Here is a 20,454-nt window from a genome sequence, read left to right on the forward strand (position 1 = left end):
AAAGTAGGGCCAAAACTGACAAGTTAAAAGGAAAGTTGCACAAGCATATAAACCTCCTCTCCCATTATTAGATATGGTTCCCGCAGTCCGCAAATCCGGAGCTGGCGCGATTATCTTGAGCTGTTCTGACCCACGTTTAAATCCCTACGCAATCTTTGGCATCGATCCAAGCATTAGAGGAGTCACAATGATCCGCAATGCCGGCGGACGGGCAATTGATGCTATCAGAACTATATCTATTCTTCAGACCATTGGGCAGACGAAAACGGTGATTATCATGCACCATACTGGTGAGTTAATGGACAAGAACGGCTGGGATAAACAGTAGCTGACACGACTTACATACAGATTGCGGAATGACACACTTTCACAATGCTGATATCAGAAAGGCTTTGTTGGAGTTTGCACCCCAGGAGAAGGAAACGATTAACGCAGCAAATTATGGCGAGATTACTGGATCGTAAGTCCACTCAAGATTCATAGTGATTTCACAGGCGCACTGCTAATTTTGTTCCGCAGGATTGAAGACAGCGTCAAAGAAGATGTAGAACTAGTTAGTTCTTCGCCTTTCATCCGGCCTGGGACAACAATTGTGGGATTGAAATTGGACATTTTCACTGGCGTGGTTACAAAAGTCACTGAAACTAAGCTTGCCGAGCAGTGAATTAGGCTCAAAAAGGGGACCAACAGGGATTTATAGGGCTGAGAATTATAGATTGCAGTCCAGTAATAATGCGATAAGCTCATCGCAACAATAAGAGTACACGTACTTTGTATTGAAATTTTAAAACAAAATAGGTATTAAATACTTGTGCCAGGAATGTATGCGAATTATCGCAGATATCGCCAAATATTACTTCAGTTGCTCTAACCGTGCACTAAAAGCCACCATGTGTCGCCACAGATCCAGCCACGCGGCACGGCAATACCTCTAGCCGATCTACCGCCAAGGGCCAAAATCTCAGCGTCAATGGCTCAAGGCTGCCATCGTCATCTCCACTAGACCAGCAGCAAGAATCTCATAATGGGATCCGTCGTTCTTCCGCATCTCAACTCAGGCTGGCACGTTGACCAGGCCATCTTATCCGGTTAGTTGTTTCCCTTCATGACGGCTCATAATTCTTTTCCTTTTGTGTGCTCCTTTGCACAGGATCCAAGCCACAAGTTTCGGTGCTGACCGGTTCATATAGAGGAAGATCGTCTCGTTGTCATCCGATTCGGACGTGACCATGATCGGGTAAGACGCTCTCATATACTCTGTGGAGTTCTGTCTTTAGTTCGTTATAATCTGACTATTTCTAGGACTGCATGCTGCAAGATGAAGTGCTCTACAAGATAGCTGACCGAGTCAAAAACTTCGCCGCCATCTACCTCTGCGATATCGACGAAGTGTGTATTATGCTCCCTCCATCCATAAAATTTGTTCCTAATTCGAAGCAGGTTCCTGATTTCAACGCCATGTACGAGCTGTACGACCCTTGTTCCATTCTATTCTTCTTTCGCAACAAGCACATGATGTGCGATTTCGGAACCGGTAACAACAACAAACTCAACTGGGTGCTGGAGGACAAGCAGGAGCTCATCGACATTATCGAGACAATCTACAGGGGAGCGAAGAAGGGTAGAGGTTTGGTGGTCAGCCCGAAGGATTACAGCACAAGACACAGATACTGAGTGGTGGAGGCGCTCAGGCGAGTCCCAGAGAGTGTTTTAATTATACCCCATTAGCCTTATAACTCTGGACGAAGCAGATAACGAATGATACTTTGTCGATACATTCTTCCTAGGTGCAATCATTCACCCCCAACTGTTGTCGGCCATCAAAGGTGGAATATAGCAGAACTTGGTTCAAGAGATGATGCACCAGCAGCGCTGGGCTTCAAGCCGAGGACGAATGCCTTAGAATGGCCAATGACAAGAAATTGAACGTCATGAAGTCAATCGACTGCAGAACTTCCAGCCTTGAAACAGGTACATCTCTTTGTTTAAATCGATAGCAGCATTACAATCAACAGCGAGGCCACATGCTTGAGCTATCGACTCAAATATGATGGGATAATTCTGGAGCTTCCCTCCGTGTTAGGTACCGCTCAAGCCGGGCCAATCAACGACTCGTATGCATCACTATTGGGGTTATACTCGGGCATATCACAATCCCCGTATTCTTCGTGGCACCAGTTCAGATAGAGTTTATATGAGTTGTCATTTGTGAAGATCCAGTAACCCACAAAGAGATATAATTTACCGTCGGCTTTTATTTGACAACGTCTATACCGGTGGCGAAAAAAGCAGGTAGATGTGCGCTTAGAAATAATAGCCATTGGCGGTGTATCACTAATGGCCTACAGTAGGCGACGGCGGATAGGTTTACCGGCTAAATGAAGACGTGTAAGTGTGTACACGATTAAAGAGTCTCTTACTCAACTATGGACTTGCAAGCGAGAGACTTTACTCTATTTAAATCGGCGTCGGTACTACAACAGGCAAAAGTCAGTCATCCTTCGCCTTACCAGGAACCCCAGATTCGATCAACTGCCGGTTCCCGGTACAAGTTTGCAGAAACCATGAAGGTATTGTGTCACCCCGAACTCCGCAACATCACTCAACTATACATTTACTAACCCATGCATTGAAAGTGCTCCATCACCCCAGACTTGACGTTTCTCCGGCTCAAAGATCGCCAGATTCTTCCCGCATCGGACGTAGCTTGCGGAGGAATCGTGTGCCGCTCATCCTTGGTCGCTCTGCGGGGGTGGGCCATCGTCACAGCCAGTCTCCAATGATGTTTCATCGGGGCATCGCCGTTGTGGCTGCCTGCTATGAAGAGCTCCATTGCTACCCTACCATTGCAGGACAGCAATGTCTGGCTCGACTTCTTGTTGGTGCGCTTTAACAAGATTTCGTCAAATTACCATCGCTTTCCTGAATTCGAGTCTAGGTCGGCCCGGCGGAGAATCGATCCTGCGCGAATACCTTGTGTCAATGAGGACTTTTGTCTTTGATCATGCCAATTCGGCATTAGCTGGGCCTAGGACCTGGGGTAATCTCGTACGACATGGACTATTTTGTAAAAGTCTACAAGTAAGTCTATGACATTCCAAAACCCCTCTCTTGTTGTTCAAGCAGATATTGTGGAACGTAAAGTACATATAAGTACGACCGACGGCCATTGAAGTCTTACAGGAAGTCTTACAGGTGCTTTCCCATTGCTGCAGAGAAGCACGCTCTTAACTGCCCTATATTCAGATAGACTTTCTAGGAATCGCAGCTATTAATGCAAAGATCAATTGCATTTTATAAGCATTGATAGCGGTCAAGGAGACGTCAATCTAAATTCGAATATGGGCCATTACTCGACTAGTCGTGGCATTAAGCCATTGCCTATGGCTGCACTGGCCTTCCTTCTGTCAGGCGCGGGCGCAATTGTGATGCCCAGTGGAACTGTAAGCATCCTTGTCGGACCGTGATTGATTGTATTTATACTAAGAAGCAAAAACAAAAATCTAGGGAAAGGTTCCAAGCCTCGGTTGGAACTCGTGGAATGCCTACCACTGCGATATCGATGAAAGCAAGTTTCTCTCAGCCGCCGAGCTGATTGTGAGCTCCGGTCTTCTTGACGCCGGATACAATTACGTAAATAGTAAGTTGCTCTCTTCACAGATGCTGGCGAATAAACGCTGATAATTGCTGCAGTTGACGACTGCTGGTCGCTGAAAGATGGGCGGGTCAACGGCCATATTGCTCCCAATACGACTCGCTTTCCCGACGGCATCGACGGGTTAGCTGATAAGATCCATGGTATGGGCTTGAAGTTTGGCATTTACAGCAGTGAGTCAAGTCTCTTTCCACAATCTCAAAAGAATGCTCATAACACCTATTAGCTGCTGGCACTACGACATGTGCTGGCTATCCGGCTAGTCTTGGGTACGAGGATGTCGATGCCGCGGATTTCGCCAGTTGGGGAGTAGACTGTAAGTGCACTTCCATCACAAAGATTATCGCAGTAATACTAACCAACATTCGATGAACAGATCTCAAATAGTAAGTCGAAGCTATTCATCTTCCATCATTCAAGCTTCCCATAGACTAATGTCATCTGACAGCGACAACTGCAACGTTCCATCAAATTGGACAGACCAGTATGTTGCCTGCGACCCAGACGCCGTCACAACCGGCCCAAATGGCACTTGCTCCACAGCTTCTGTTCCCAACTTGGCTCCTCCAGGATATGACTGGGGCACCTCGTTATCGGCCGATCGTTTCGACCGCATGAGAGACGCCCTGGCCAAGCAGACGCATGAAATCGTCCTCAGCCTGTGCATCTGGGGCACGGCCGATGTCTTCTCTTGGGGCAACACGACCGGCATCAGCTGGCGCATGAGCGGCGACATCTCCCCCCGAATGGGACTCTGTCACTCACATCTTAAACTTGAACTCGTTCAAGCTGAACTCTGTTGGATTCTGGGGCCATAACGATGCCGACATGCTGGAAGTTGGCAACGGCAACTTGACGACGGCCGAGACGCGCACACACTTTGCTCTGTGGGCCGCCATGAAGTCTCCGCTTCTCATCGGAACCGACATCAGTCTGTTGTCTCAGGATAACATCAACATCTTGAAGAACAAGGATCTGCTGGCTTTTAACCAAGACAATGTTTACGGAGGCCCTGCCACTCCATACAAGTGGGGAATCAACCCCGACTGGACTTACAACAGCACGTATCCCGCTGAGTTCTGGGCCGGTCCTTCGAAGAATGGCCATCTGGTGTTGATGGTCAACACTTTGAGCCAGACGACTACAAAGAAAGCAACCTGGGCAGAGATTCCTGGTCTTTCTGCTAGAAGATATCAAGTAAAGGATGTGTGGAGCGGCAAGAATCTTGGCTGCCTGAGCTCATACTCGGCATCCGTTGCTGCTCATGACACCGCCGCCATTTTGGTCGGCAAGAGGTGTTAGAGGCTGCGAAATAGCTATTTATAAAAGCGTTATCGGTTCATGTTTGTCTGCATAGCTCTCCATAGAACATTTGGCATTCTACATGAATCTCGCTAGCTAAAAGAACTAATAAAGAGTACCGATTGGTAGAAAACCCGATACATTTCAAACCACAATCATTAAATCTGGTAAAATGCCCGTATAAGCCACATGTAATGTCCCACGAACAAATTACAATGCTGATTGAGTTATTGCCCTAAAACGGAAGCGCCAAGCTGATTTCCCAAACAAGCCCCAAAAAGGAAAAGCCTTCAGCGCCACCAAGCGCTGCTAAAACTTGCTGCTTTACGCCAACAATTCTAAAGCAACAACAGCAATTGCGTCAGCAATCTCATTCATTTCCCATGTTGTTTTTCAGAATCTTAATGTGTATTGTATAACCTTCGACTTTCTCCAGCCATTGGCCTCGTATCTCATGTTCAATCGCCCCTCTTCGCAATAAGAGACCGTCACTCGATTTCCCCTCTGACGTCAGATGCCGAACGCCGGCGATGACTTCAATCTCTCCGTAGACTCACCGAAACTGCGATAACGATTTTATGGTCCGAATTTCCTCAAATTCTCCTCTACTTTCTCTTATTCTCATCTTCATTCATATTCCCTCGCCTCAGCAATGCCTCCGATAATGATCCTGGGCCTGTGATGCAGCTTCTTATCATGATAGTCTTAGTCTAGCAAATCTCAGCCGCTAGAGCCAGACACCGCAACTGCATCGCAACACCAATGGCTTCCAGCACCTCATCGCCTCCTAGAAGCCCCAGCCCCAGTCCCAGTCCATCACCAGCCCAATCCCCAACCAACATCGACACCGAAAATGAAACTCCTCAGCTCTCCCGTCCAACCTCGACAAAGCTTCGCTTCCTCGCCCAGGCTCCACCGCTCAGGACAACAACCACCTCAGCAGCCCCGTCCGAGTACGGAAGCAGACGCAGCTCTTACATAGCGCCCATTGACCAGATTCTGCCAGACGACCACATTGATCTGGAAACATTTGGCGTGGTGGAGGATCGAGATGGATTCTTTGACGCGCTGTTCCTGAAACACACGCCGCTGGTCCCGGACGGCTTCGAAGAGCGATCCAGGGCTTCGCTGCCCGCTGCTTTTGACGAAGATTCACCACTGGCTGCTCGAAGGTTTATACCAAGACAGTTTCGCGAGTTGAAGCTGGTGCTCCGAAATGTCACCACGACTCGAACCGGCCTTCGCCTCGTGAGGTCCTTTACCGCCTATTTCGCAGCTTACATCCTGTGTCTGATCCCGGCTGTAAGAGAATGGCTTGGTCGCTACCACTACATCATTGCCGTGTCCGTCATACTGAATCATCCGGCCAGGACAGTTGGTGCTCAGGTAGAAGGTGCCGTTCTCACTACCATTGGCACAGCAGCCGGCATAGGATGGGGAGTTCTCGGTCTCCTGCTATCCACGTCGACTTCCGCCGCCAGTGCCGGCTACGGCGGCGTTTTGGCTCTTTTTCTGGCGTGGTTCATGGCAGTTGTGGCGTGGATACGCTCTTACTACTCCAGGTTCTACCAAATGGTGGTCTGCGCAGGCGTTGCCATCACGTTTACTCTTCTGGCTCAGACTTCCGGCAACTCCATCGCCTGGGAAAAGCTTAGAGACTACGTCGTCCCATGGCTCCTGGGACAGGCAATCGCGCTGCTCGTCAACTGTCTCATCTTTCCTGACGCCGGTGCAAGATCGCTCGCTCTCGTCTTTCACCAATCATTTTCTCTTATGCTGGTTTGTACACATCATACATCAATACCAAATCTACTTCATATCAACTACTAACCCCTACTCCTTCATTCAGGAAGCTATAGCTATCCCACGTCCACGAAATACTAGGCTCAGGCGACGTCTAGTTCGAGCTTTCGTAGACCTATCCGCCACCTACAAAGACATGCGATCCACCCTCACCATAACACGGTTCAAGCCAGCCGACGTGAGAGAGTTGCGAAATCTCATGCAAGCCGTCATTCGTGCACTACTCGCCATGCAAACGGAGAGCGCACTCTTCAGCGAAGCCGACGACGGACATGTTCCAATCGTCGTCGAGGCCACTCAGATGTCCTCTTCATCCTCCAGCAGCAACGACGTCAACAACATGACCAGCGAAAAGCCCCCCGGTGTGATTAACGAGGTTGACGTAACCCGTATTGTGATTAAGAGACTGTCAAAGCCTACCAAGGAGATTCTCGCCTGTATGAACCAAGGCCTACAGGCAAGTCAGGCTGCATTAATGGATCTCTCAGGCTACCGACAATATCTCGGCCCTCCGAAAGACGTATCGTCCGAAATCGCACCCGCGCAAATCCGAATGAGAGCCGCAAAAACAGTCTTCGACGCCGTGGAATCAGAGCTCCTGGAATCAGGCCAACTGCCCCCAGCATCAATGGACGATTCAGCCGTAGTCCAACTCTTCATCTTCGCGCGCCACCTCCGCGAAACAGCCACCACAATCGAAAACCTCATGGGAAAAGTATGTTCCATGCATCAAGCCTCAAACTGGCCCAAAATCCACCCACCATCCTATCCGCTTCGCAAAGCCATCCACTTCGTCAACCCTCAAGTCACGCACGACCGCGGAGGCGCCACAGCCGGGTCATACCACATAACATTTCTCGAAATCGCTCGTGCTTTAGAATCGATAAAGTGCCGAGAATACAAACCCTTGGAAAAGTATGACGATGGCGTCTCCGAAACTGAGTTGAGAGCCGAGTTGTCCCATTTGACGGATCCTGGCCCCATGCCTGACATGGACACAAAGAAAAACAAGCTCGGCTACAGAATCTGGAAGATCTTGCATCTTTTGCAAGGCTATGAAAGCCGATATGCCTTCAAAGTCGTTCTCGTCACGTCTCTCCTCGCAGTTCCCTCGTATCTCAGCTGGGACAAGGTCTGGTGGGACGAGTACGAAGCTTGGTGGGCAGTCACCATGAGCTGGCTCCTAATCCATGCTCGCGTAGGCGGCAACATTCAAGATCTATTTGCCAGAGCCGCTCTGGTCATTCTCGGCGCCGTATGGGGTGGCGCTGCACATGCCGCTGGAGATGGCAGCCCCTATGTAGTTGCAGTTTTTGCAGCCATCTTCATGATCCCTATGCTTTATCGATTTACCCTTAGCTGTCATCCGGTATGATATCAAATAGCAGCTCTTCTAAGATGACGAGTCAAAGCTAATACCGTTTATAGAGATCTGGCCTTGCGGGATGTTTATCCTTTACAGTAATTTCGCTGCAGCTTCAAGCCGGCGGGCTGCCATCATCACCAGCCCTAACCGCCACACTAAGGGGTGTCATATTCCTCATTGGCACAACTGCACCCATCGTGGTTAACTGGTGTCTGTGGCCCTTTGTCGCAAGGCATGAGCTAAGGAAATCTCTATCTTCAATGCTCTTCTTTCTAAGCATCATATACCGAAGTAAGTCATCTCTTACACGGCTCATATAAACTGTCGTTTTACCTAACATTTGATAGACGTTGTCGCAAAATACATCTATTTCGAAGAAGGCAAAGAGCCCACCCCCGAAGACATTGTCCGATCCGAAATCCTCCAAGGCCGTATCAGAGAAGGCTTCGTCAGGATCAGACAACTCCTCGTAAGCATCCATCGTGCCTTGTCCACAATACATCAGAAAGTACCAACAGTTCAACTAGGTCATGACACGCCATGAAGTTCGCCTCCGCGGCCCCTTCAATCCCCTCCCATACTCCGGCCTCGCAGATTCCTGCGAACGCTTCTTCGACTATCTCATCGCCGTACGACAATCCGCCGTGTTCTACAACCCAGACTACATCCGCGATGATCCAGTCGCAGCTCAGCGTCTACTAGGATTCAGGCGAGACGCCGTGGCATCGATTCTAGCCAACTTATACGTCTTCGCCGGTGCGTTAAGAGCAGACCGCAAAGTACCCGTATGTACCGCTCTCTTTTCTTCCAACCCTCAACATTTATCAACTCTAATCCTAATCTTCTGTGAATAGCGCTATCTCCCCAGCGCCGCCGCAGCCCGTCGAAGGCTCCTCGTAGAAACAGCAGCCGTGGAAGACTCCATGGCCCATCACAGCGAAGCAAACGACGTCAGATGGCACAAGAAGTGGAGCGACATATACAGCTACTCGTACAATGAGAGCCTCACTGGGTGTGTCGCGCAGCTGGAAGAGTTGGAAAAGTTTACCAAGCTCATTGTGGGTGAACAAGGGTAATTCTCCCCCATTTCATGTCCTTCTCAATGTTGATTGCTGACTGAATCGCTGTAGGTTTGATGACGAATGGACAATACTGGAGCCGTATGAGGACGATGACGACGACGACGACGACGACGAAGACGAAGACGAAGACGAAGGCGAAGAAGACGAAGAGCACAATCATCATGACGATCACGATGAAAACAGCATTGATGAACGACACTAAACGAATTAATGACAGCTCGTAATATACTTGTCCAGAAAAAAATATAATATCCTGAATATCATGTCTCTTTATCCTATATTTACAGTATCCTGATAATCCATAATTGCGCCGTTCAACATAAAATTCCACAGCCAGTCCATCCTCCCACCCAATGAAACCAAAAACATATACCAAATAATCATCTTTAATTTCCATATGCGCCATCCGTCATTTCATTCAAGATATCTCGCGTAATTAGCTTTCCCTTAAGCAACATCCCTTCTCCCATCCGCGCCCTCCTCGGCGACGGCTTCCGGTTCTCCTTGTCCGCGTATGAAGTAGAACTTGCCTTTGCCGACACTCTCTTTGGCGATTTTCTAGGCGTTCGCTGCGTAAAACCAGTGAGCTGCGTGCTCAAATCCGCAAAACAGTGGCTTTCAAGAGCATTCTGCGGCATATGATATATCCAACTGCGATCTACCATCAGAGAAATAAACTTGCTCAGCATAGTCTCCTCTCCATTTCCCTGGAGGGTGCTCATGCTACCCACAACAAGGAGCTTCGTCTTCGCACGGGTAAATGCCACGTTAATACGTCGCCAATCTTTGAGCAAGTCTCCGATATTGCAGGCCTCGTTGCTTCGCACCAGACTCAGCACAATGACTTCTTTGTCTCGTCCCTGAAAACGATCGGTAGTATGCATTTCTATGCCAGGAAAGTACTTGAGCTTGTCTTTGAGAAGATGAAGTTGTGCACGGTAATGTGTCATTACACCGATTTCGGTAGCAGGAACTCCCACCGTGAGCAGGCTTTCAACGAGCTGTGAGACAATTCGCCCCTCGGCAGGGTTGATGATACGTTTCCCTTGAGCCTCTTCGCGGACCTGGGGCCGGATCGTATCTGTGTCAACAAATCGAACACGAGTTTCAGCGTCAAGAAGGTCGTAAAGCCAGCATCGCGACGGCACGGGTCCAGTGCAGAATGAGCGTGCCGTTCCAGATCGATGAATAGTTGTGGAGTCGTGATGATGTTGTCTCAGAGCCTCCATGCTAGGGATGTGAAGCTTCTTCTTGCGCAGCTCTTCCGTTCCACATCGAAGTCTGCCATTGTAGATGAGGGTGTTGCTCAGAGTCATAATGTCTTCACACATACGATACTGATGCTCTAAATTAACGACAGACTGCGGGTGGGTGTCTGATAAGAGCTTGAACAAGCTGACATCCAAGCCACCTTGTCTAGCCTCTTCATTCTTCACCACCGGAGGAAGCTGATTGTGGTCTCCGACAAGAACAAACGTCTTTGCCAGTCGAATCGGGCCAGCACAGATAGGCAACGTAATTTGCGAGGCTTCATCCACAATGCAATAATCGAATGAACGCTCTATGAAGACTTGGTGGTTAATTCCCAAACAGGTCGTCGCAACAATTGGGGTGCCATGCCAAGCCTCCTTTATTTCCTCAAAAGTCTTCTTCGGGTGACCCGCGAGGTGTACAAAATCCTGAACCTCGGGGTGGACCTTTGCCGGAGCACCAAGTCGTAGAATAGGAATTTTATCCGACTTTAGCTTGAGAAGAATGTTGTCAACGGCCGTGTGCGTATGAGACGTCAACAGCACCGTTTTGTTCTGTGACACCAAAGCCTTGATGATGTGGGCAATGGTGGTCGTCTTGCCGGTACCAGGCATTCCCAGTACCAGCGCATAATCTTGCGCACTCATGACCTTTTCGATAGCCCGCTGTTGATCAACGTTCAAGCTCTCCCCATCAGTGACGGTATATTGAGTCGCCACTGATTTAAATCTAGGGGGGCTCCAAATCAACAATAAGCTCGCGAATTCGGACCGCAGCCGGCACGTCATTTGCCATCATCTGGATCAAGTTGTTTCTTACAGTGGCCATGCCATTGCTAAACTCGTCTTGGTCCAGGCGGTACCGAATAGGTGGCTCTTTGATTTTCCCTTGACTCTGTTCAACCGACGCCCCTTCGGCTGCAACTTCCATGATGCTAGCAAAAACTTGGTTATCGACTTCATCAAATCCAGGCTGTCGAATTCGAGCATTGTGTAGACGTCGGTCCACGGCGACGCTTATCCTTTGCTTTCGAACAGAAGTAATGTATCCAATCGCCAAAGCATAATGTCCATCTTCATCTGACACAACAATTGGCTCGCCAACCGTCAATTCCGATCCAATAAATGTGAAGTCGGGCATCGGCTCGCGTTTGACGAAAGTGTAGTGAAATCGATTAATCCGAGGGTTGTCTTCATCAACCGATGCAGATCCTTCTTCAATGATGACGTCCGAAAAACACCGAGACTTCTTCTCGCGCTCAGAGCTCGTCATCGTCCACAGCTCTCTCTTGGTCTTTTGCCCCTCCTTCTCTTCCTTTGTCAATAAGTTTTCCCACTTGATGAAGAATTCTTGGTGTTCTTGTGTTAGATGCTTGACGACCTCAGTGAACTTTTCGTTCATGCCGCTTGTCTCCCCATCCCCTCCATCCGCTAACCGATGATAGATGAAACAAGAAGTCTTCGCATAGCATTTTCCACACATATGTTTGCTCTTCAACATTGGAGGTAGCTGAACACTCCGTTCTCGGATGTAACATGCCAGCTGGTTTCGCTGCATTATCATGTGCCGGAGCTCATGTCGAATGGCAGGAATTCGCATCGTTTTAGAAGTCTCCATGTAGTATAGAATTCCGTGCGTAATGTCAATGTCGTAACGGTCCGATAATAAGAGGGTATAAAGAGCCGTCTGCGCCATGTGGTTGCTGTTGGCATGCTTGCCTGTCTTGACCTCAAATGGCACAGTCAATACTTGACTCTGCTTGCCATCTGTCATCATTACTTCCACCGTTGCATCAATATTTCCCTTCAAGCCATACATGGGCGACCAAACGTGCTCTTCAACGTCAAGCAACTTTCTGACTGCGATGGTGGCTTTGTCTCCATTTCTCCCCTCGACAATGGCGTCGGCCTAGACGAGTGTCAGTTTTCATATCAAGGAGATAGATTTGCAGCAATTCATTTTACCTGTGGCTGAGATGACACGAAGCTCTTAGCCCAATAGCTAAGTTCCGTCATCTTGGATTGAAGATGCTCTTTGGCAGCCGCAATGCCCATCTTAATCGTATACAAGTCCTCAATGTGTTTCTCGATATTTTTATCAATCAACTCTGAGAGATATCCAAGATCAAACCTGTTGGCAAGCAATGCTTCCTGAAAGATTTCGTGAAGCATCGTTCCGTAAACCAACGGAGGCGAAGCTTCGCTGGTAGCTTTGACTCGATCTTGGAGCACAGCTCGACGCGTGCAGCCAAAAGAGTCGGCAACAACTGTTGCAGATACCAGCTGATCAGGATGCAAAATCAACAGATTCTGCGCATCATCTACAACACACTGCCCTTTGAATGAGAAGTCTCCAATAACATGGACGTAGGCATCAGCGTGCGCCGGTGTGTCGTACCAAGAGCCTCGTAGCTGTACAGTTCGGGTAGTCTTTGAGCCATCTGCTTGAATCAACAAGATCTGGTATGAGTCAGTATACTGTATCCAAGAGATAAATTCCATTAGCTCAACGTACCTTTTCGGGGGAGACGCGGTTGTACTGATCGACGTATTCGCCGTCTAAAACACTTGTTACCAAATATCGCTGAATAGTCTTGATCTTTTTCTTGTTCTGGCCTACGTTTAGCGTGTTTTCTTCCTGGATAGCGTCCTCACATACAGCTGTTGAGGCAGTGTCTTGCTGCTGGGCCGCCTGGGTCGCAGCGAATTCTACCGCTTCAAAGTCGACATCTCCGTCAAAGGCATCGTCGCCGAATTCATCTTGCAAGTCGACTAGCTTCCGCGGAGCCTTATTCTTGAGCGGCGTCTTCATCGTCTTTGAAGGCATTCTTTTTCCTGATGCCGGAGTCTTCAGTTCTAAATTTGCCAGCAAATCGTCTGCATCGTCAAAGTCGTCATCATCAAAATCGTCAAACTCGTTCAAGACAGGTTTCTTGTCCAAATTTTCGCCCTCTTCTTTGACTGCTCTTTCTGTGCTTTGCTTAGCTAGTGCTACACTCTCCGTTGTCTGAGATGCCTGAGTAGCTTGGGTCGCCAGCATGGTTTCTTCCAGCATCAAAAACTCATCATCCAAGTCATCATCATCGCCGTAGTCCGAAACGATCGGACTTGGTAACCGACCCTTTGGTTTTCTCGACGGGGAGTTACTATTCCGGGGTACAATCTGCCTCTTCTTAAGAGACGGCGAGTCCATCCCCCCCGCCTCGGTATCATCCTCCTGGCTCTGATTTTGCATACTACTGGTAACCGAATCCAGCAACGCTGTGACGAGAGAGGACTTGGACGCAGCCTCCAACTCTCGTTGGCTGGCGCTAACCTGGCTGCCTGATTTTGACTTCTCCATCCTCCTCCTCTTAGGCCACTGAAAACCACAGCTGGCGGCTCGGCGCAAATCCTCCTGGTCGATCTGGGCAGCTTGATTCCTGGATGGCCGTGGAGACGAAGACACCATCAATTGGGCCAAAATCGGATTCGCCGCACCAGAAACGGGAGACTGTCCCGGATGTCCGTTCAGCGAGTATCGGTCCCAGAGCTCCAACGTCGGATCGGGGTGAGGTGACTTCAATGCTCTGGCGAGTTTCTTGACATTGACGGTTGGGGTGGCGATTCTGTCGGCAGAGGGCGAAGAGATCGGCGAAGAGCTCCTGGCTCGTTTCCTTCCTTTGCGGGGCATCATCGGCGAGATGGTGGCGAATGCATTCGGGTCCTGCTTGTTGTTCCACAGCAGTTTGTCGTTTGGCGAGGTGGCATCTTCCTCTGGTATTTGGCTGCACGGCTCGAGGAGGTCGCTCCAATCCAACCGAGTCACCGGCGTCGCATTATTTCCAATCATCCTTAGATGGGAGGGTGTCTGTTCGTTCAAAGCAGATGTTGCTGCACCATTACCCCTCCCATTTACGCCCTTGTCTGCCGCAGACCCATCTTGAGAGTCCTTGTACAAAAATTTGTCGAGCTTCTTCTTCGTAACTTCCGATACGGGAATCAGATTCTTCGAGCTGGCTGGCTGTAAATTGTTGGGAGTGCTGTGAGACCGCTGCCAGGGCGAGCGTTGCTATCGCGCATGTAAGTGACATCGTCATAACAAAACGAAACAAAACAAACCAGCCTGTGGAAAGTAAACATACTCTTGATAGCCCAATCCGCTCAGAATAGGACTTCTGGAGCGGCATGATTCGATATGATTGAATTTTAGAGCCTTACATCGAAAAGCCTCCAGCACCGCAACGGTTTTGGCAGATGCGATAAGCAAAAATGCCAATCTGTCGTCCCAGACTATTAAACTTCAATACAAGGGCAGATCGTTTAGAACGCGCCTCTAAACCGCGACGCGCCCCGCCCAATTGCTCCAACAACCGTAACAAAAATCCGACGTGGTCAGCTTTAATGACAGCGGTCACGTGAAACGGCAACTTATCGATAAAGCTGCTCCGGCATCTCTTGCGTCACAGTGCTTCAATGGGCCTTCGACATGGCTCGATGCCGAGAGATTTCGCGGGGTCGACTTTATAACGAAACATTGAATTCCTATATTTTGGCGACACATTGCTGAGCAAACATGGACAGTCCAGGCAACAATGCCGGCAGCGGCGGCGACGGCGCCAACAAGACCCCCGATTACAAACACATGAGCCGGTCGGAATACATGCAAAAGGCCCGAGCCGCCATCGAAGAGCGCCGCCAGCTGGCCATGACGAACCGCAAGCAATTCGAGCCCCAGATCCACGAGCAGATCCAGCGCCTGTTCCAAACCTACGAGGCGCCCTTTTACGCGCAGCTCCGCGGCTTCGGCAAAGCCCAGACCCTCGCTCTGGCCGAATCCACCGTCCTGTCCCTGGCCGCCGTCAACAACCGCGCCTTTGAGGACCAAGAGACGCAGGCCCTCACGGAGCACTTTCTGTCGAGCGTGCACAACCTGCTCGCGTGGAAATGGGCAATGACCGGCTTCGCGGGCTACATGGCCTACCGCGGCCGCAAGACGTGGCGCTTCCCCTTCTTCAACCCGGAATTCAAGCGCTTCAGCCCCATCGGCGGCAGCCCGGGCCTCAAGTTCATGTGGCATAGCGCCCGCTTCGCCGCATATTACGGAACCCTCTGGGTTCTTGGCGAGCCGGTCTTTCAAGGCGCAAACTTCATGCGACAGCGTCGAGAGATGGAGGCGGATCCTAGGCTGCGAGCGCTCTTACATGATGGAGGGGCCCAGGGCGCTACGCTGCTAGGAGGCAATCCGGAAGCTCGCGAGCAGATTCGCGACGAATGGGAGTCGGCAGCGCAGTATGAGAATACGAATCAACAATATAGAGATGCCGAATCTGAACAAAAGGCTCCAGCTGCACCAACGCAATCCGCCTGGACGTCATATCGCAGCCCCGCGACACCGTCCGCACAGCCCCAACCGCAACAACAGCAATCTGATGCGTGGGATTCTTCATTTACAGACGACTTTGATGACGCCTCGCCCGTCGCACCCGCAGCAAGAAATCGCTCAGATGCCTCAAACAATTCCAGCGGCTCGGCGTGGGACCGCATCCGACAACAAGCTCAATACCAGCCTTCTCAGCAAAATCGCAAGACGTGGGAGAAGCCTCAGTCAGGAGGCGGATGGGGATCAGAGGCTGAATCAGGTGCGCAGTACCAAGGATCAGCCCCGCGAGAGAGCTATTCATTCTCGAGCGCCGACGAGGAGAAGAACTTGGCCAAAGGGCAAGCTCAGCAAGAGTTTGACCGGTTACTAGAGAGAGAGCGCGAGGGCCAGGGTCAGGAGAGGAGCTCGTGGAGCAGAAAATAGCTGAGACATTTACAAACTAGCTAGTCTTGCTTATGTATTATATGTATTCATGTGCATGTGTCATTTATAGAGTACACATCTCACTCAAATTTGCAAATTTTCTTGTTTTTCTTAAGACAGAAAAGAAGATCTTATTCATTATGTTAAAAGAGTGAAATAAAGCCCCGTATGAGTGTCATGACTTTGAAGTTTCGAGACCCTGATGTAGCTAGAATGCACAGAAACCAAGAAGCCAGTCTCATCGGTAGATCCGTGCACAAGACAAAAATAGGCCCCGGCACATCCAACACTCCTACTCTAAGCCTTCACCTCGTCTGTAACTTTAACAGGTTCTATCTCCTGTGTATCATCGTTCTGTTGTTCCACTTTGGCCTCCAAGATGCTTTCGCCAGCCATGTTTGCCGCGAGTGTTTCTTCCTTTACTGGCTCTTCCGGTTTCTTGACTTCTTCTAACTTCTCGGGCTCGCTTGGCTCCTTGATTTCTTCAGGCTCCTTGGTTATTTCGGGCTCTTTGGCGCTCTCAAGGACCTTTGGTTCTTCAGATTCAGCCAAAGGTTTGGGCTCTGACACAGTCTCGGACTGTGCAGGCTCGGTTGAAGCAGCGGGCTCAACAGGTTCCTTGGGGGCTTCAGGTTCTACCACCTTTGCGACAGGCTCCGTCTCTTTCTCCTCTTCTGCTTTAGGCTTTTCTACCTCGGCAGGCTTCTCATTCTCTATCGGAGGCAGTTTCTCTGCTTCTAGTCCGGTTTCAGAAACGTCCTTTGCAGGGACCTCGAGTGAGTCAGAAGCAACATGGACGTCGCCATGATCAGGGTCAATGTTCCAAATTGTCTGCGGCTGTGAGAAGGATAGCGTGATAGGAGCGGGCTCCTTCGTTGATGTAGCAGCAGGAGCTGGGGCCGAGCTCTTAGTCGGTGCGCGACGCTGTGGTCCTCTAGCCCGACTTTTTCTAGCATCAGACAGTAGGACTTTATCCTTATCCTCTACAGCTTCATTCTTTTCAGTCTCCTCCTTCTTCGAAGGCTGCGGTCCAAGCTGCAGACGCTTATTCAAATCGCTCATGAAGCCAGCCTGCAGAGCGGCAATCTTACCCCCAGCAGGGCGAGAGGGAACTGGGGGCTTCGGTTTGGAAAGCTCTCCATCCTTTGAGTCGGCCGAAACTTTTTTAACAGGTCGAGTAGGTATCACCGGCTTGGGCGCATCTTCCCCGCTGAGCTGTCTAGTTGACTTTGGGCGATCAGGAACGGCAGGCTTATGTGAAAGCAGTTCGGATAGCTTCTTGGAAGGTCGGGCGGGTACTTCAGGCTTGTTCTCGCTCTTTGGCTTTTCCTCCACCTCTGCCTCATGAAGAAGACTCTCTGGAGTATCTTCCCACACATCTTTACTGGGGAATCGATGACCTGTACTTGACTTGCCACCTTTCAGATGGGGTTGGTGATCGACCCAAGTAGGCTTTGGCTGCTCCAAGATGGGTAGGAAGTTGTGTTTCTTGCCGTTTGCTTCCTTTTCGGCGAGCTCTTCTTGTTGCATGGCAAACATTTGAGCCGGGGTCATGGGGCGATTCTCAGGATGCGTTGACGACTTCCTTCGTTGAGCGTCTTCCTCTGCATTTTCATCTACATTGTCAGGAGTTGAGACCTCCGCGGTGTAGTGAACGCTGGTCGGTGCATCTTCCCAAACATCTTTGCTAGGGAAATAGTGACGCGCTTTTGATCCGTCTTTGCTTTCACGCCTTTCCTCCTCCTTCTTGGCGGCTTCATCGGGGAACAAAGGCTCGTATTCGCGAACATCTTCCAAAGGAGTGTGGTCAAAGTCGAGACAGTGGGCGTTGTAAACACTCGTGGGTCGACTGGTAGGACGGCTTGTAGGACGACTTGTGCCATCATACGAACTACCGTTGCGGTCGAGGTGAGGTCGAATGGCTGGCTGCTGAGCAGGGCGCCTAGCATCCTTCTCAATCTCATCGGCAGCCAGGATCGGCGCCTCAAACTCGTCCCCGCGGGCCTCAACCGGGCTTTCAGCGCCATAGGAGTAGTGTTCGGGATGCTTGGGGTCGTCTACATGAATAGGCTTATTCTCAGATGCATCGGGGTCCTCCGATGGTGCACCTGTATCCAGAACCATCGAAGCTGGACGCGGGGTGGCCATGCGGCTGGCATATTCCTCGTGAGCTTGAAACGCAATTTCTTCGTTGGGGGTTCCATGTTGTTCATTGAAGTCTGTACAAGTCAAAATTAGCTGACACTTTTCCTAGTCATTGGAGTCAAGTGTAAATCTGCGAACCTATAGATTTACGGTTGGCCGTGTCTCGGACTAGCTTATTGAGATCACTGCTGCTCAGAGCAAAGTCGGTCTGGCGATGATCGTGCAGCGGGGTATGATGCTCTCGCTGCATCACTTCAGGATGCTTCTTGTAATAAGCCTTGTCAAGCTCATCTTGAGGCACAACCCCGTGGCCGTGCATTCCATAGCTTCCCGGGGGCAGACCACGCGAACTAAGCTTGCGGTTATGGTGTTTGCCGTTTCCATCAGTCGGAGCAGGCGATGGCGCTTGGACATCTCCGAGGTGCGGATTCATGGGAACTCGCTGCCCAATCTCGGGAATGCCATGCTCGTCATCAAGCTGCTGGTCTTGCTCGCTGGTAACAGAGAGAGTCGTGCTAGACTTCTTCCTCAGGCCGTTGCGAGAGGTTGAGCGGCCTTCAAGATATCCAGGCTTTCCGATGCCAAATGAGGCGGCCCTGTCGGAGTCGGTGCGAGTGACGTTCATAACCCGCTCTTTCGCGCTCGCTGCCGGGAGAGACGGCTTAGGGGCGTGAAGCTTGAGGTCCTGGGCAACAGTGCGAGTCTGCTCTGCATCCTCGGTGCCCTGTCCTTGCAGCTCAGAGGTGATGACGCTGTATTCCAGGCCCTCTTCTCCAACAGAGGGCATCGGCACACTCTCGGCGTGATCAATGGCATCGCCAGAGGCCCCAGGGGAGAAGCTGGGGCTAAGCTTGGACCCAAGAGGGCTCACAGTAATTGCGCCATCGGTGAAGGGCGATTGGGCGAATCGATCGGGGTTGGGGGACTTTGAGCGATCGATTCGTTTGTTTGTCGGCCGTGGCGGAATCAGGGGAGTAGGACTGGCGGCCGCGAGGTCTTTGGCCGGGCTCTTGGACGGACGAGGGGGGATGATTGGCTGCTGCATTGTCGGTGCCGTCATAGTGTGTAAATCATTTAAAGAAGTAGAAACAAAAGAGTAACAAAGTCAGAAAAGATAAACAGCGTATCAATTGTCGTATTAATTGTATAGAATCGAATCTCGAAACGGATCTGGCGCGAAACGTCAGTTATGGTGTCCAACTCGGCAGTGGAAAGTGGGATGTCACAGGACTAAGGCTGCAACGCGAAAGGGGTGCCCAAAACCAGCGTGTGAAACCCAATAAGCCCATTGATCACAGCAGCCAGTCTTGGAATTATGGCCATAAATAGCTCTTCACAAGATGGTAATTGACTGCACAGCGAAGACGGGCAACAGAGGAGTCACAGGGGAAGCTGGCGGCTATTCTCAAGCCAGTCGTACTGTATGACGACGGTGGCCATCTGTCCCTCGCAGCGTCCTGACATGGGCAGAGATCCAACTTACCAATTGCGATTGCTTCTCGAGCCGGTGCGGAATATCTCCAAAAGAACTATAAGTGTAGAAGCATGAATCGGGTTCTAGCAGCAAAAACAGCACAAACAGCAGATGGTCGAGGTTGAAGAGGCTTCCCAGAGCTGCAAGTGTCCCTCAACAATACCGACAGGTCCTCGTAGCTTATCTATGCCGACGCCGCTATTGGGAGACGGCTGGAGGCCTGTGCGCTAATTCTGGCCAGCGATAGCGCCTCATGGGGACGCGGGGCGTCTGTCAAACACTGTGTGGCTGCCGCTGAAACGGTGGCCGCCCCGCCCAATGCGACGCTGAAGATACAGTGCAGATGGCCCGTCAGCCGCACCGTCATCTGGTGACCCCTCTACGCCACACACGCTACACTGCATCGATTGATCAATCCATTGATGTCAAGATTCTACGTACCTGTTTGTAGGCTCTCTACAGAGCGCTGGTGGATGCAAAGTTAGTAGCCAGTGGTAAACACAGACGCGTGGATTGATTCATTGATTTCTCATTGCCGTGAAAACAGCGCAACCCTCGGACGGCCAAACCTCTGACGAAGAAATGTCTTCAT

The 20,454-nt window shown here is 50.4% G+C and overlaps 10 protein-coding genes across 10 annotated transcripts; 7 read left to right on the forward strand and 3 right to left on the reverse strand.

The window, feature by feature from the left end:
* Nucleotides 1-187: 187 nt before the first annotated feature.
* On the forward strand, nucleotides 188-664 carry TrAtP1_007694 (uncharacterized protein; the record flags this gene model as incomplete). The annotated part of the gene is made up of 3 exons (XM_014092536.2): nucleotides 188-290; nucleotides 349-460; nucleotides 520-664. The coding sequence occupies 3 exons, from the start codon at nucleotides 188-190 to the stop codon at nucleotides 662-664; spliced, it is 360 nt and encodes a 119-aa protein (XP_013948011.2).
* A 320-nt stretch (nucleotides 665-984) lies between these two features.
* Nucleotides 985-2,185, forward strand: TrAtP1_007695 (uncharacterized protein). Its single transcript, XM_014092537.2, has 4 exons — nucleotides 985-1,088; nucleotides 1,191-1,237; nucleotides 1,303-1,389; nucleotides 1,441-2,185. Exons 1-4 carry the CDS (start codon nucleotides 1,025-1,027, stop codon nucleotides 1,672-1,674), a joined length of 432 nt encoding a protein of 143 aa, XP_013948012.1. The 5' UTR covers nucleotides 985-1,024; the 3' UTR covers nucleotides 1,675-2,185.
* A 379-nt stretch (nucleotides 2,186-2,564) lies between these two features.
* TrAtP1_007696 (uncharacterized protein) lies at nucleotides 2,565-2,783 on the forward strand (the record flags this gene model as incomplete). The annotated part of the gene is made up of 2 exons (XM_014092538.2): nucleotides 2,565-2,570; nucleotides 2,637-2,783. 2 exons carry the CDS (start codon nucleotides 2,565-2,567, stop codon nucleotides 2,781-2,783), a joined length of 153 nt encoding a protein of 50 aa, XP_013948013.2.
* A 433-nt stretch (nucleotides 2,784-3,216) lies between these two features.
* TrAtP1_007697 (uncharacterized protein) lies at nucleotides 3,217-4,473 on the forward strand (the record flags this gene model as incomplete). The annotated part of the gene is made up of 6 exons (XM_066113630.1): nucleotides 3,217-3,443; nucleotides 3,508-3,640; nucleotides 3,694-3,828; nucleotides 3,882-3,971; nucleotides 4,032-4,041; nucleotides 4,104-4,473. The coding sequence occupies exons 1-6, from the start codon at nucleotides 3,342-3,344 to the stop codon at nucleotides 4,471-4,473; spliced, it is 840 nt and encodes a 279-aa protein (XP_065969716.1). The 5' UTR covers nucleotides 3,217-3,341.
* Nucleotides 4,474-4,483: 10 nt separating this feature from the next.
* On the forward strand, nucleotides 4,484-4,957 carry TrAtP1_007698 (uncharacterized protein; the record flags this gene model as incomplete). Its single annotated transcript, XM_066113631.1, has 1 exon — nucleotides 4,484-4,957. One exon carries the CDS (start codon nucleotides 4,484-4,486, stop codon nucleotides 4,955-4,957), a length of 474 nt encoding a protein of 157 aa, XP_065969717.1.
* A 336-nt stretch (nucleotides 4,958-5,293) lies between these two features.
* On the forward strand, nucleotides 5,294-9,458 carry TrAtP1_007699 (uncharacterized protein). The gene is made up of 7 exons (XM_014092540.2): nucleotides 5,294-6,736; nucleotides 6,807-8,129; nucleotides 8,189-8,417; nucleotides 8,474-8,595; nucleotides 8,654-8,911; nucleotides 8,981-9,198; nucleotides 9,257-9,458. Exons 1-7 carry the CDS (start codon nucleotides 5,720-5,722, stop codon nucleotides 9,408-9,410), a joined length of 3,321 nt encoding a protein of 1,106 aa, XP_013948015.2. The 5' UTR covers nucleotides 5,294-5,719; the 3' UTR covers nucleotides 9,411-9,458.
* A 136-nt stretch (nucleotides 9,459-9,594) lies between these two features.
* On the reverse strand, nucleotides 9,595-11,106 carry TrAtP1_007700 (uncharacterized protein; the record flags this gene model as incomplete). The annotated part of the gene is made up of 1 exon (XM_066113632.1): nucleotides 9,595-11,106. The coding sequence occupies one exon, from the start codon at nucleotides 11,104-11,106 to the stop codon at nucleotides 9,595-9,597; it is 1,512 nt and encodes a 503-aa protein (XP_065969718.1).
* Nucleotides 11,107-11,188: 82 nt separating this feature from the next.
* TrAtP1_007701 (uncharacterized protein) lies at nucleotides 11,189-14,627 on the reverse strand (the record flags this gene model as incomplete). Its single annotated transcript, XM_066113633.1, has 4 exons — nucleotides 11,189-12,367; nucleotides 12,424-12,918; nucleotides 12,974-14,509; nucleotides 14,583-14,627. The coding sequence occupies 4 exons, from the start codon at nucleotides 14,625-14,627 to the stop codon at nucleotides 11,189-11,191; spliced, it is 3,255 nt and encodes a 1,084-aa protein (XP_065969719.1).
* Nucleotides 14,628-14,938: 311 nt separating this feature from the next.
* Nucleotides 14,939-20,076, reverse strand: TrAtP1_007703 (uncharacterized protein). Its single transcript, XM_014092543.2, has 3 exons — nucleotides 19,872-20,076; nucleotides 18,527-19,558; nucleotides 14,939-18,462 (listed from the first exon to the last, which is right to left on the reverse strand). The coding sequence occupies exons 2-3, from the start codon at nucleotides 19,446-19,448 to the stop codon at nucleotides 16,541-16,543; spliced, it is 2,844 nt and encodes a 947-aa protein (XP_013948018.2). The 5' UTR covers nucleotides 19,449-19,558; nucleotides 19,872-20,076; the 3' UTR covers nucleotides 14,939-16,540.
* TrAtP1_007702 (uncharacterized protein) lies at nucleotides 15,014-16,243 on the forward strand (the record flags this gene model as incomplete). Its single annotated transcript, XM_014092542.2, has 1 exon — nucleotides 15,014-16,243. One exon carries the CDS (start codon nucleotides 15,014-15,016, stop codon nucleotides 16,241-16,243), a length of 1,230 nt encoding a protein of 409 aa, XP_013948017.1.
* Nucleotides 20,077-20,454: the final 378 nt, after the last annotated feature.

The sequence above is a fragment of the Trichoderma atroviride genome, chromosome 4, assembly GCF_020647795.1.
Source record: "Trichoderma atroviride chromosome 4, complete sequence".
In the NCBI taxonomy this organism is placed as follows: Eukaryota; Fungi; Ascomycota; class Sordariomycetes; order Hypocreales; family Hypocreaceae; genus Trichoderma; species Trichoderma atroviride.